Genomic DNA, 14,479 nt, shown 5'->3' with positions numbered 1-14,479 from the left:
AAAGCTACAACTATTGCAGATGAAATTATTTGTCTTGCTAAGGTCCTAGATAACTAAAAATGTCACATTATTTCTTCACTTAAATGCAGATTTTGCATATGAAACACCCACATCATCCAATGCTTAAGCCTATGGTTTACCCTATACTTGTTCTTGCAGCTGAGTCATTAGTCCTCGTGCTTGAATAACTGGCTAAATCTGCAGCTGAAATTAACTCAGGGCATTCTTTTTGTTAGGTTTCATATGGTAGCATTCTTCCTTAGAAAATTGTAATGATACATAGGCAAAAATTATATTTTTGGTAATAATTGTTGTCAAGTCATCTAATAGTAAAAGACCAGACAACAATATTTTAGTATTTTGCTTTCAAAATCTCTTCCAAAAAAGCCAACAGGAGATATGCTATTGATCTTGAAAGGGAAATATTTGACTATATTTGGCAGAAGCATCAGTGTTTTCCTTTGAAATTATTTGCAAACTGTCAATAGAAGAAAATAGTATTTATAGGAAGAAATGTATTTAATTTCTGACTTTTTCTAAAATTTTTTTTTGTTTTCTTATTTGAATTACAGTTGTTGCTCATTGAACCTTTTGGGGAAGCCAGGGTATATTTATTCAGGGTGCCTGTCTGTGATTTGTACATGCTGTGGGAGCTGATGCTAGAAAATTATTTGGTTATGTTTTAAACAAGAGTGACACAGGAGCTCTGTAGGCAAGGGGAAATGTATGTATTTTAAAAACTTTAATCAGGAAAAGTCTTTCTGCACACAAACATATTGGTTAATGTCATTTAGTTATAGGGCTCATTCTGCCTCATTTGCAGTCAAAATTAGCAAAAAAAAGGTATTGAGGAAAGCATTTATATGAACATATGAACATATTGGTGATCAGAGCTGTTTCACTGAACTGGGTGCACTGGGAATGTGAATATTCCAGTATTCATCCCATGGGGTACTGGAAGAAATAAGGGAATTGTGCTGTAGCAACTGATCCTTAACTGGTTTATTCCTAAAGAACAAGGGCACATCCAAGCCTCATAGGAGTTTTCATAGATAAAGGTGGAAGAAAAACTATTGGAAGACAAACATTATTATTGTGGAAAGAAAAAACAAAGGCATCTGGGGAAGTGCTGGGTAATTCTAGGTCTTTCTATAATGTTCCTGAGCTTTATAAAGCAAAGTGACAATTACAGCTTTTATTGACTGAGCTTCATGCCACTTGTTTGTACCTCTGTGCCCTTTGTCTACATTTCCAAATACTGAATTTTACATTAATGCTTCATTATTGCAGCATCACTGAGCTCTGGTAAATAAGAAAGGCAAGCTAAGGCATAGAGGGCTGTTAAGGCTGTGTGAGGATTTGGACAGCTTTGAGTCATACCTGACTCTCTGTAATCAGTAATGTCTTTCTCCTTCCTTTGGGGTTAGGTGCATTAAAGTAAAAAATCAAACAATTTATTCTAGACCCAGTGGAGGTAGAGAGTAAGATGATTTCTCCCTCAGGCTGAATGTTTTCCTGGCTTCTACAGGAACAGAGTAAAAATTAATTCATGGAGCATCTCCTAACTCAGACCATAATTAAGTTTTCCATTCAAGCTCTTCAGAAGTGATCTGTCTGCATGCTCAACACCACTGTTCTGTTTCTTTGTAATATCATTTGCCTCTTTAGAAGCAATTTCCTTTAAAAAGTAAATGCATAGTGAAAATAACTTCAACAGTGAAATGTATATTTTTTAAAATAAGGAAAAGTGTTTGTACTAGCAAGGTAGAAAAGATCTCTATATGTTCATATACTAAAGCATTTCTTTGATTTCAGTTAATCTTCAAAAATAATTAAAAATAGTCAACTTTACTATAGAAGCTGCTGAACAGATGTAATACATATCAGGGTGAAAGTTTTCAATGATTTCCAAAGTGAATATGCACACAGGGTTTATATGCAGAGATGCTGGCTGTATTTATAGCTTGAAAAGTTCCTACTAGAAGTAACTTATCTGAGAAGTCAGATAACCCAGAGCAAACACATGCAAATCGCGTCCTTTTAAATGCTATGTGAAATAAGGCATATGCTGCCTAATTTGGTTCTGATACCTGATGATTTCCAAGATAATTATAATACTTACAGTAGGGGTCATGGTAGTATAGAGAAATAGCTGAAACATTTGAACTGTTTGTTACTGACTATGTTAAACTGACTTCAATTAACAGAGTTAGAGATACAAATATGGTGGAGGATAATGCCTACTGGAAGCTCAGAGTCCCTCTAAGGAATGGAGAACATGATGCAAAAATGATTGTGTTAATAAAAGAACAATGCATTTGCTTTCCACATAATGGTCACCAGCCTTCCAGATGAATATCCTTATTGGGGAAAAAAAAAAAATTAACCAACCAGTGCTCTTGAATATGTGCACAGGCAGAAAGGCTTTGCATGTTAGTGTTATGAAAAGTGTATATGTTCCAAACCGACTCTGTGGCACCATCAGCTTCCCTATTAAACAAGCAATTGCTTCATCCTCCCAAGTCCATTAATTTTCTGTTACCCTGCCACCAAATTATTGATTTCTCCCCTCACCCCCAATCACATCCAACTCTCCTTCAGTTTGTCTGCTTTCTGCTCTAGAAGGGCCTGTAATTGCACCGTGTCTTTCCCATCATCTCTTGCCACCACACTGCCCGAGGCACTCATTATTATCAGCTGCAAACTGCTGTAAGTCAGGTGTTGCTCAAATGATCACAGCATAAAGACAGAAGGTCTCCCTCTGTCTACCTATCAAAAACTATTACTCCACATAAATGTACAAAGACAGGCTATTATTTCTGCTACTGTTGTTTCCTCAGGTGAGAGTTGCCATTTCCTTGCTGTTGCTCTGTTCAATATTCCAAGTTTGGAAGCTGGCTTTGCAGTTTTACTGTGAGGGGAGGGAAACTGCCACAACACCGCCACACTTGTGTGCCGTGGCACTAAGTTGTTGAGTTTAGGCATGAAATAAGAGAAAAGAATAAAAAAAAACCCCAAGCCTGTGTTTTGTAGTAATTTCATTGTTTATGGACTGCCAAATTAGTATAAAGGAGTCTGTGAATAGAAAAATACAAAATTAGTGGCTTTGAATTGCACCTATTTTGAGTACCTGAGTTTGGGATACAGAAAAGCTACCAGCAGTTGCTGCAGAACTGTCAGCTCCACTCAGGGCTGCTGAACATTTACCCCCATGCTTGTTTACACTGACAGCAGCAGATCCTTCAATACAAGTGGAACTTGAGAAACTAATGATACACATATGAGGACTCTGCAATTATTTATGAATACTCTTTGAAACTCCTGTGCTAAAAAAAAGGTGCTTATTTTAGATAACCCAGAGTATTCCTTAGGATTGTAATAATGGTGTCAATATCTCCAGTCCAGTTTGTTCTAAATTTCTGTCTGATACCAATTTGTGACCTCTGCTAATTGCATAATATTTTTAAAATCATTGGTGAGCTCTAGTGTAATTTCAGTTGTAGGTTTTTTGGTGTATGTGTTAAAATACAATATAAAAATTAATCTGAGATTTTGGAGTATTTGATGGATAAGAATGAAAATATTAGAAATAAAGGATGAAAATGTTAAAAATAAAGGATGGATTAGAGAGAAAGATCTCTTCCCTATGTCCTCATTCTGCCATATTGTGGTGTTTTGAAAATTTTTTTGGTTTTGTTAAAGTGGATCACTAAAAATACTTTATAATAGTATTACATAGTATTTATTATATAATATATTATATTTTACTATTTATAGTATTATAATAGTTCCCTGAACTCCCAGTCTGCACGTTCCAGCCTCATTTCAGTGCTTCTGCTTATTGGTTTTCCTATACAAGTCTTCAACTAATTTTTCTCACCCCCCCATCCCAGTGGTTATTATACTACTTTACATATTTTTCCTCACATGTTTCTTTGCTGTTTTCCCATGTTGCTGGCGTTTTTCTTTTGATTTTTCCACTCTCTCTAGAAGTAACTGCACAAGTCAATTGTAATTCTTAAGAGAAGCAAACTAGGGATGGAACAGCAATAATGCAGAAATTTCTGTGTGGGTGTCCAAAAATGGTAAAGCAGCACCTATCCCTCAACAGTGTCTCTCATTTCACCTTTTAGTATTACCAAGGGTAAAATAGAACCAGTTCTTATTTGTTTTCAATCCTTAAGGAGCAAATGCCTGCCTAAATCAGGATGAATAATAACACTGTGTTCTCATCACATTTGTAGCTGCTGAAAATCATTATAACTTCCTCAATCTTATGACTCCCCTTATTTTACTAGGATTGCCAACTTTTCAACTAAAAATACCAACACTTAAGGGACAGTGGTGCAATCTGGCTTCTACACTAGATACCTCTTAAAAGCATGGGGAAACCATGGTACAAGACGCCATGTTCTTTTTTCTACGGATACACCTTTTTTTTTATTTAAGAAGAAATTGTTCCTCACTGCAGGTGATAATAGATGGGTAATTTTTCCACTTCCTAAACAACAGTTGTGTTTCACCTCCATGAACCTGGTTAATGGATTATGAAGTCCAAAGTGACAGTTCTGACTATGTAGAGCAATACTGCTACTTCCCTGAATTAGATCCTAGCTTAATTTTATTAATATTTTTCTTTTTAGGAATAATTTAAAATTTTCAAATAATGGGGAATCCATTGCAAATCGTGATAAATTAAGCAGTAAAGACAGTGATGAAAGAATAAATTTTGCTGTTTGCTTCCATTCTGAATTTGTCTCATTTGCTCTTCATTCTTGCATCTTACAATTTTGTCTTCTGGGTATAAAAACTTCTCAGATTTTTCCTTTCCATGGAAAGGTACAGGATAAAGATCATTGTTATAGCCTCTCTGGAAGCCCCTCCAGTTTATCAGCTGTGGATACTGGCACTGCATCAAGCATCCAGGAGCTTTCACCCCTGTGCCAAAAACCACAATGTTATGTTTAATTTGGACATGGCTTATTTTCTTTTCATTGACATCTATCCTGTCCTAAAATAGAGGAAATTTTCATCTACTGCTGTAGATGTTATTTAACTACAAGTTTGCTTGTGGTTTTTTTATGCTTTCTCCATTTCTAACTTTATTTCAAGCTGCACAAACAAGAATTTCCTGCAAGTCTTACTAGCTTTCCTGTACTCCAGTTTGAAAGGCTGGTGGCATCTCCCCCTGTTTTGGGAATGTTTTAGATAAACCATGTGCAAAACCAAGCAGTTTCATTGGAGGTGAAACAGCCCTGAAGGGGCAGTGCCAGGCTGAATGACACCCTCACTCAAAATTCTAGTTAACTGCACCTTCCTTGATGTTTGTTCCCTGACAGATGTGAGGAAAAAATTCTGCACTTTTTTCCTTAGCTTAATACATGGTACTACCAAACCTCCATTTATCATCACGGACTGGTGAGATTTGCAATTTTCAATAACACAGACAATTTTTCTGTGGAGCTCCTTCTGTTGGCTAGGATTTGTTGGGTGCTTATTTAGAAACAATAATCATTTTCTCTCTGCCAGCAGCAACAACCACCTGCATTTCCTTAGGCTATTATTTACAATAGAGAAAATCTAGAAAATATTTTTCATCATTTTTATATAACACCATGCCAGTGACAAGCTCTGCAATTTAACAATACTCATGTGAAAATGAGATGCATTTTCCAGATAATTCATCATTAAGCCAGTCATCGTTTACTTTAAAAAATAAAACCAAGTACAACCCCCCAGTATACTTTAGGAAGGTTTGTGAAACCTTTCAGAGATTTTGATTGGTTTCCAAATGGGATGCTCTTATCCACTGAGGTCCTCCCTAATCTTCTTCTGCCCCAACAAAACAGAGACAGCATAAAACAAAAACACCATTAGTGCCTCATGGAGGGACATGCCATAAAGTAAGGTCAGACCTCAAACCCCTTTTTGGCCCCACAGGGAAGAAACACTTTGCTTCTTCCTGCATGGCTGGTAAAGAATATAACAATGCAGACAACAATACAGTTAATGTTTAATAACGTTACACCTCTATAAAACATAAGCCTTGACTATAATTAAACTGAAACATCCCTTAAGATACCCCTAGAGGACTTAGTTGCAAAGAGCTATGTATTGAAGCAAGTAGGAATTTGTTTTCAGTAAGGAAAGCAACCTTTGGATTTAGATAAGTTCTGCTAAAAATACAAGTTTTACTGCTGTTTTGACTAGGGTTTTTTGAGTACCGTTATCTTTTATTCAAGCCTCCACTAATTACCAAAGGATTTAATTTTAAAATATTTAGTGTTTCATTGAAGTACAGAACTCACAAGGTTACTTAGTTTCTTTCAAAAATAATTTTTCCATGGAAGCTACCTTGCCTTCCTGTGGCTCAGGGTATTACAATTCTCATTTTGTGAGGGGAATACTGAATCTATGTGCAAGCTTCAAATAATTGGTTTTCTTTGGGTGGCAATATAAGCTTTCATTACAGAGCCCAGACTTTTCAGAATGCTGAAGCACAGCTGGTGTTCTTTGAATAGGAAAGTTGGTGTTTCAAATTCTTGGAACCTTTAGAACATTTTGAGATTGATCATGTGTTTTTTCGTGGTGAACTGGATTATTCAGAGGAATGCTATTAATAAGAAAGCAACTCTGTTGTCTCTTCAAGTGTGGTGGGACCTACACAATAATGATCAGACACAACCTGATTGCAATTTACTGGGTTTTATGCATACACATACTCACAAAGATGATATATGTCTTCCCTAGCATACATTAGGAGCACTCTTTTCCTGTCAACAAGGACATTCCAAAGCTGCTCCTTGTGTATTGATAATGAATTGCCCAAAACTTTTATTTTATTAACAGCTGTTATATTAACAGCTTTATTTAACAGCTATTCTTCCACAAGCCTTGGTTTTGACACAAATTGAAGTGTAATCCCTCTAATAGGTAAACACAAAAAAATTTCTGCTTTAGATTTTTTTTAGGTGCTTTGAGTTGTGGAAAATACTAAATGGCAGAAGAATTTCTCAAGATTAGATAAATGTCTGCCCAGACAGATGGTGACTGCTGCAGGATGAACTTCTGAGTGGTCTTTAAGTCAGACCCTCAAACTCCATTTCTAGAACATGTCAAAAAACTCCATATATTGATATTTATAGTAGGCTCATCTATCTGAATATGTGATGATCTAAATAAATAAAAAATCATAAATACAATAAGGAAAATCACAAACCCACTGTCAAGCATGTCACTGTAGCAGAACTTCCCCCTTGCCGCTGTCATCTGGCCATAAAAAGAAACCTGTCAGACAGAGCCTAGAAAAAACTTTCAACATTTAAATGATTCATACCTAAAGCAATGGACTGCACAAATATTTCTCAGAAACTTCATAGAAAGGCTCCTATCAGGAAGGCTTGGGCTGAGAAGTCACAGTAGATGTTGATGTTCAGCCGAGTAGTAAGCAGTGCCTGATTGCCAACTTTTTTCTTTTTTTTTAGTTTGACGCAGACAGAGATGAGGAAGAAGTGTTCTCTGACATAAGTTCTGCAGTTGACAATAAACTATTTGCAAACAAAGAGACTGCAGCAGGTGAGTTAATGTAAGATTTAAAGAACCATATTTATTGTACTGCATTTGACATTGGGATGCCTCTTTCATATTCTTCAAGTTTGGATGTGGGAACTGTAGCAGTCTTGAGCAATCTAAAACATTTGCCCAATCAGGGACAAAAATCTCTTTATATTTGGAAACTTCATTTATCTTATCCAACAACTTGTTTATCTACAAGTTAGCCTTGAAATACTGTGGCAAGTCCACTAAGCTATACTATTAATACAAAAATCATGTAAGTTTTCAATTTCAGTTGTTAGCTGTTTCAGTTCCAGTGATACCTTGGTGTTCACCAGAAAATCAGTCCTGTGAGATTAATGATCGTACTTCCTACCTAATAATTGGTGTGTGAATATAAGTCAAGCGTTTGGGGATTTTATTTATTTGTTTATTTATTATTTATGCTTACTGAGGCTTAAATATCTTCGAAGTAAAACCTTTGAGAGACAAAGGACTGCAAAAGAATTGAAGCTAAAAATCAAAGCACTGAAAATACGTAACGTCTGTCGGAAATGTTTTGCATGAGGGCAGCAGAAGAGTGTTACTTAGTAACTTCACAACTTCTTCCTTTTACAATGGCATCCCTGGTTGTTTTTCGAATCAACTACTAGGGTTACATGTGTAGATGATGTCATAAATGCCTTCTGAACCAGCACACAAAAAGAAATTTTGGATAATGTTCTAAATGTGATAAAGATGAAGTACCAAAGTGGGGAGGGCGAGGGCAGTGAACGCAAGGGGAGCTGGGGCTGAGAACAATGATGAGAATTATAAGAAGTGCATCAGCTAAAAAGCCCACAGGATTCTAGTGGCCACCCTTCAGATAAGAGCCACAAGAATAAACATTACTTTCTGTCTCTGTTAGATGGCGCACTTATTTATTTTGTGCTTAGCCTTATTCATAGAGGCAACAGGTCGATCACAAACCTAAAATGGCATTCCCATTGTACAACATTGTGTTGATAATTGCCTCTGGATTCCCTAACTGATTTAAATTCTGGACAGGAGGAAGAGGGAAGAAGTGTCATAAAGGTGCAAGCTCTGACAAACAGCTTGACAAGAGCTAAGCAATTTGCACAAACTGTTTGTGATTCTGGATGAGTTCCAGTCAGTTCCTCGAAAGTCTGATCTATTTAATAAATCCCTCACCAAAATAATTGGGTAGCCATGAGCAGATGCCATGCCACATTCACCTAATTAGTGCCTACATTGAGCCCTGATAATAATGAGATTTGAGGGTTCTATGAAGGTTTTTATGAGATCAGGTGTTTAATTTCCAGATGTTGCAATTCCAGCATGTCTTGATCTCACTTCTTGTCTTCTAATCTTATTAGTTATATTGCAGTATACTGTAGTTCCTTGTAGCAAACATAAACATAGTATTTCTAATATTTTCATGCCTCCACATCAAATTCATGTTATACCTGTAAAATCCAGTTGTAATCAACTTTGTAACAATATGTACCAAAAGAAAACAACTAAAATGTTTATAGATAAAAATACAATTTTCTCATTGTTGCCTTCTACAACATATTAAGACTGTTGCCAAGAGCAACAACCTGTCATGAAACTCAACAGTGTAAGGTTGCAATAAAATTTGTATTAGAAGCATCTTACTGAGAGGAAAATTAAAATGTAATCATTCTAATGCTAATCAGTGCTTCAACAAATTACTTCTATAATATTCCACTTGAAATTTATCTTCTAAGCATTTGTCTTGCCCAAATGCTTATATGCAATATGTATTAATTGAGTTATTAGATGGTGCTTCAGAGCATGTTCCATAACATAAAAAGATGCGTTTATTTTATTGAGTTTAAGCTTGTTATTAAGAGAAGCAGTATGTTTCATGAGATAGGCTTAGATTGCTTTTATGACAGTCAGTGCTGAACTGTGTGAATACTATCATTGTTAAAATATGAGTATGGGCATATTTGAGCCAATGAACCATACTGAATAGAATTGCTAGCAGGATTCAAAATAAGTATGTATTTAAGCAAAGACTGGAAATTCATTAGCTGATTTGCTAAACACAAATGGTCCAAGGAGCAGACTTAATTAATTTGCATGATGGGTCATAGCTACCTTGTGATGGGAAGTGAAGTCAACTGCAGATAAATTTAGACAGATCAGTACAGTCTATTTTCATTGTATAAATTAATTTAGTGAACTGTGAAAAAGCAATGCTTGACATTTGCATTTGTGACAACTTAAGGATGAACACATTTTCAGAGAAAGTGCCATGAGCCCAGGCTTAAAACACTGAAGTGTTTTATAGGACCAGAGACTTTACAGCCATGATCCCCTGGGCTTTGGGCTGCATCTCTGTGGTAGGAATTACACACCTGCCTATGACAGCCACACTCTCTCAGCTTTCCATGATCAATATTGTGCAATTCAGCTTAGGAGCAACAAACATTATGGAAAATACAGCATAAAACATGAAATACAGCCTCATGGTGAAGGAAGTGACTGAGCACAGCCATGCACCCCTCTGTCCCTGACTGTCAGACTTGGCAGGGGTAGCACCTGTCAGCACATCCTTGTACAACTGCAGCCACCTTTAATTAACCTTGTCCTCTGTGCTGTGTCACTGGATCCTCTTGGATTCCTCTCAAGACAAGTTTTTATGAAAGACACCTTCAGTGTCAAGACATAAAACATGGCAAAAAAGGGGATTGCATTTCAGCCTGTTCCTCCCCAGAGACCTGATGATTCAGTTAATGGGGATTTAATAAAAACTTTCAACTGCCTTATTTTTTAATTGTGCAGTACTGCACCTAATAAAATCCTCTCTTTTTTCCTCTAAGGAAAACACAGGGCACATGAAAGTGACCAGGTGTCCCTTTCCTTAACTTTATTCATGCAATCAAGGAAACATATTTTAAGCCCTAAGGGTACCTTTTCAGATCACATGCTGGCAAGTTGTTTCTCCATGGCAGTTGAACTTTCATGGGCTTTCTTAAATTTTTAACTTGAGTTTCCCCTTTTGCAATTGATAAAGTTACTCAGATCACTTCCTAAAGGTTCATATAAGCACAGAAAGACTCCAAGTTAATCAAGAGTTTATTTGAGCCAAGAGATTATTTGGTGGAATGGGACACCCTTTTGAAGGAATTAAGACAAATCAGACTGTAAGCCTTTCCTCCTAATAGACAAGTGTGAATTGTTTTTATAGCCTAGTTCTCATGGTACCAACTTAGCAAAGGAAAAACAATGCAACTTGCTCAGAAAAGGCAGTAAAAGTTATTTATGATCAACAGTTCTGTTGTCAGACATGAGATGTGCAGCCTGCAGTCTCACTGAAAGTAGCAGGGCATGTTTGCTTCCAAACTCTTTTCCTTAAGATGACATTGTGCATTTCACCTTTGATAGATAAATGCTGCCACAGGTTTTATATAAAATGCTGCCGATTTAAACTCACATTTAGAAAACCTGAGCCAAGTTTTGAATTATGCACTTTCCAAGGCTCTCCTTTTGGCTTTAGCCTTGTCTGGAGATCTGCCTAGAGCAGGATTCCAGACTGCCAGTACCTTGCCAAGGGGCTCCCTGCTGTGCCTCTGCTGCCTGCCTACAAGCCATAGTTAGTGAGCTCATTGTTGTCCCCTGCAAGACCTGTTTGAGGAAGATTTAGTCCAACCTTAGCAAAATATGCTCCCTCCAACAACGAACTGAGCTGGAGCATAGCAAACTACTCATGCTGCACAAGGGATAGCGCAAGAACTCTGATATGTCCCTTAACTGCTTTATCTTGTCTTGGGAGTGGCCATTTGCTTCAATTCATTTCTCATGGGTTTGTCTTTAGGCAATTTGAGAAGGGTAAAGAAGTCTGAGCGTTGTTCAGTGATAGATGGATGGTTATGGGTTTTGTTAGTTTTCATTAAGCATGAAAGAAAAGACTGATTTTCAATTTTTCTTGAATATACCCTAGGAAGAAGCTATGCTTTTCCAAGGACACCAGTATTCTAATTCAAGGGAAAAAGGCTTTAAGATGCTTGACCATATTAAAATTGTATAACCATTATGGCTTTTATCACTTAAGATACATTATGCATGAGTATTCATTTTCAGCCTGACCTTTACATTTAAGTTTGCAGCACCATATTTCATACTAATGTTTCTAGCTAAGAATATGTACTGCTCTTGGTAGTTAAGTGACAGTTAATCAAGTGCCTTTAATAAAGTGCCAACAAGTGCCTTTAGCAGTGATTGATGTGTCAGAGTAGGCCAGTGCCAGTGACAACTGAGACTTAGTTAAATTATATTATCAACAATGACACGGTGTTAAGAGTGAGATGTCAGCTGTGTAAGATAAATCAAAAGATTCTTTCAGCAGCTGGAAATCTATTTCTTTGCATATATCTTTTAGAGAAAGTTATTTTCAAAAGACCATAAAGTGTACATGCCAGAAAACACGCTGTGTGTGTATGTGTGACACTACCATACCAGGAGTATAATTCCTTTCTGTAATTTCTCTGTAGCAATCTGAAAAACTATACATGAGCATTGGGGATGGGGGCAGTGGAGTGAGGAACCAAAACAAAATCACCATCGGATGGTAGATACAGGTCTTTCCCTGGTTTCTCCTAGGTAGTCCAGAAAGTGAAATTGAAGATTAATTTGGCAGTTATTGTGATAAGGATTGTGAACTAAGACACCCTGGAATCATCATTTGTGCCATGCAGTTACAGTTTTTGGTCATCGTGACATCCAGCTCCTCTCTTCTGTTCTCTCTGTCAGGGATATTTACTTCACCACCCACACAGATTATTACTATGCAAACTTCTAAAGCAAACAAACCCAGATAATATATAAATGCATCTGGCACAAATTGAACTGCAAAATCTGTTATTGATAGTGCTTGTTACAGCAAGCCACCCATACAAACAACTCTAATGGTGAGAAAACAACTCCAGGTCAGCAATAGGCTTAAAACTATGTACCCTCAGTGCCAGTGCTTGCAGGAGCATCATACCAGGCAGAGACACCTGTAACCCAGAAAGGAGGAGTTGTTTTCTCCATCAGTGATCTTGTTTCACTGAGGACCCGAGGAGACAAAACAAAACACAGCTGACACTTCCCCTGGTGTTACCTGTTGCTGCCCACATGATGTGAGTGGTTGGACTCATCTGTGGCCAGCTGGTTATAATTTTTAGGTTTCTGTGTATCATTACAATATTTTTGTTATTCTCATTTTACTAATGCTGTGAAAGTGACTTCTATAGTCTCACGCCTATTGACAGTTTTATGTGTTTAGAATATGTGCAGTATTTGGTTTAGAGCTGCACCATCTGGAGGACTTAGGAGAACATTTCCTTCTTTATTGCCCAGGACTGAGATAATCTGAATGGGGTGACAGTGCCAGAATATGATGACCATGTTACAGCCTTCCTATGTTTATATAGAAACATTATTAGTGGTTTATCCTCCCATTGTGGTTTAGCAATGACTCCTCCCCTACATGGCTTCTTGAAATATCAAGCTCAGTTTCTGTTGTCCTGCACCTTCAGCAGTTCAGCTGAAGCTAAACTGTAAAGTTCAGCCAGGTCAAGGCTTCTCAGCAACTGGATTTTGTCATCCCAAGTGAAAGAGACTGCATTCTTCCTGGTCCTGCCACAGGAAGATGACAAGGAGAAGGGGCAGGGCCATACAGACCCCTTGGGAAGGGGTAGAAGAGGGTGGAAATTGCTGCTGGAAGCATGCTGCTTTGGTCCCCTAGCCACACTACTCAAGGACCCTTATCTGCTAATCAGAAATCAGTATTTCCTTTCTCTTTCTTAAACTGGTTTGTATTCTCCCTTGAGTGTGGAAATTTAAAGTTGCAAGTCGTGGCATGCAGAACACTCTGCCCAATAAATATGCTATCAAGCTAAAACAATTCACCATTTAGCACAGCCCTTCCTTATTAAGATCTGCAGTAACTTTTATGGATATTTTGAAGGCTTTGCTAATGAAATACCATTCACCTGGGCACTCCAGCAAACCTGAATGGTTGGTGCCTTGGATCACAGTTTTTGCAGAGATACAGACAGTTGGAAATATTATAGTGTTCTACCACATTAAGTGAAAGTTTTCAATGCATTTCTGAATTCTAATTTTCTTTCCTATTTTAGGGCCAAATGAACTTGATTGCAGTCTGATTATGGATTCTGGAGATGCTGTTTATACAGAATTTGACTTTGAAGACCAGGTAATTTTCTGTATATATGGCTTCTCTCTAGACAGTTTTCTAGTTTATGTATATACTGTGCTATAAAATTTGTCTAAACAAGGTGATGGCACTTTAAGGATAGAGCAAATGGATTCTTAAGTGCAACATAAGTAAATTCATGATACACAGGTGTTGCTCCCTGGTTAGGAAAAAAGAATTAATATTATTGTAGTATTAAGAGCCTGTATCTTCCATTACTGTGCATTGCTGAGTTTCCTCCATAAATTTTAAAACGTTGACAAATGTGACAAGTAGAATTACTAAAATGCACTGTAAACGTGGTGTATATTTAAGAAGAAGTAAAGCCTTTCCAAAGAGCAGTATGAAATTATAAGAAGTGTGAAATATAACTACAGCCAAATAAAACGTTCTCCCTATGAAGAAACGTTTTTAAGAATAAAAAACAACGAAGATTTAGAGTATGTTGAAATCAGCCTTTCTACTGAACCTGTCCAATCCACATCTAAAAACTAAATTTTGATAAGAGTTTTCTTTGTATATAGGAAGAATCTTGGGGTGGTGAAGTTATATTTATCTTACCCCTATAATTTTCACATCCACACTGGTAAGGTCACATCTGGAATACTGTTCAGCTCTGGATTTGGTAACATAGGATATGGAGATACTTAAAAGAGTCCAGCAAAGGACCACTAAGATAATTAAGGGACTGGG

The 14,479-nt window shown here is 37.1% G+C and overlaps 1 protein-coding gene across 1 annotated transcript in view; it reads left to right on the top strand.

Annotated features, from left to right (window-relative positions):
- The window catches only part of AK5 (adenylate kinase 5), an 83,685-nt gene that overhangs the window by 32,268 nt on the left and 36,938 nt on the right, over window positions 1-14,479 (top strand). The window contains exons 7-8 of the mRNA XM_064720075.1: window positions 7,485-7,575; window positions 13,710-13,786. Of these exons, the coding sequence (XP_064576145.1) occupies window positions 7,485-7,575; window positions 13,710-13,786 (168 nt within the window). The remainder of the gene's footprint in view (window positions 1-7,484; window positions 7,576-13,709; window positions 13,787-14,479) is intronic.

The sequence above is a fragment of the Zonotrichia leucophrys genome, chromosome 8 (assembly GCF_028769735.1).
Source record: "Zonotrichia leucophrys gambelii isolate GWCS_2022_RI chromosome 8, RI_Zleu_2.0, whole genome shotgun sequence".
Taxonomy (NCBI): domain Eukaryota; kingdom Metazoa; phylum Chordata; class Aves; order Passeriformes; family Passerellidae; genus Zonotrichia; species Zonotrichia leucophrys.
Note: the sequence above shows the minus strand (reverse complement) of the source record. Positions and strands in the feature narration are given on the sequence as shown.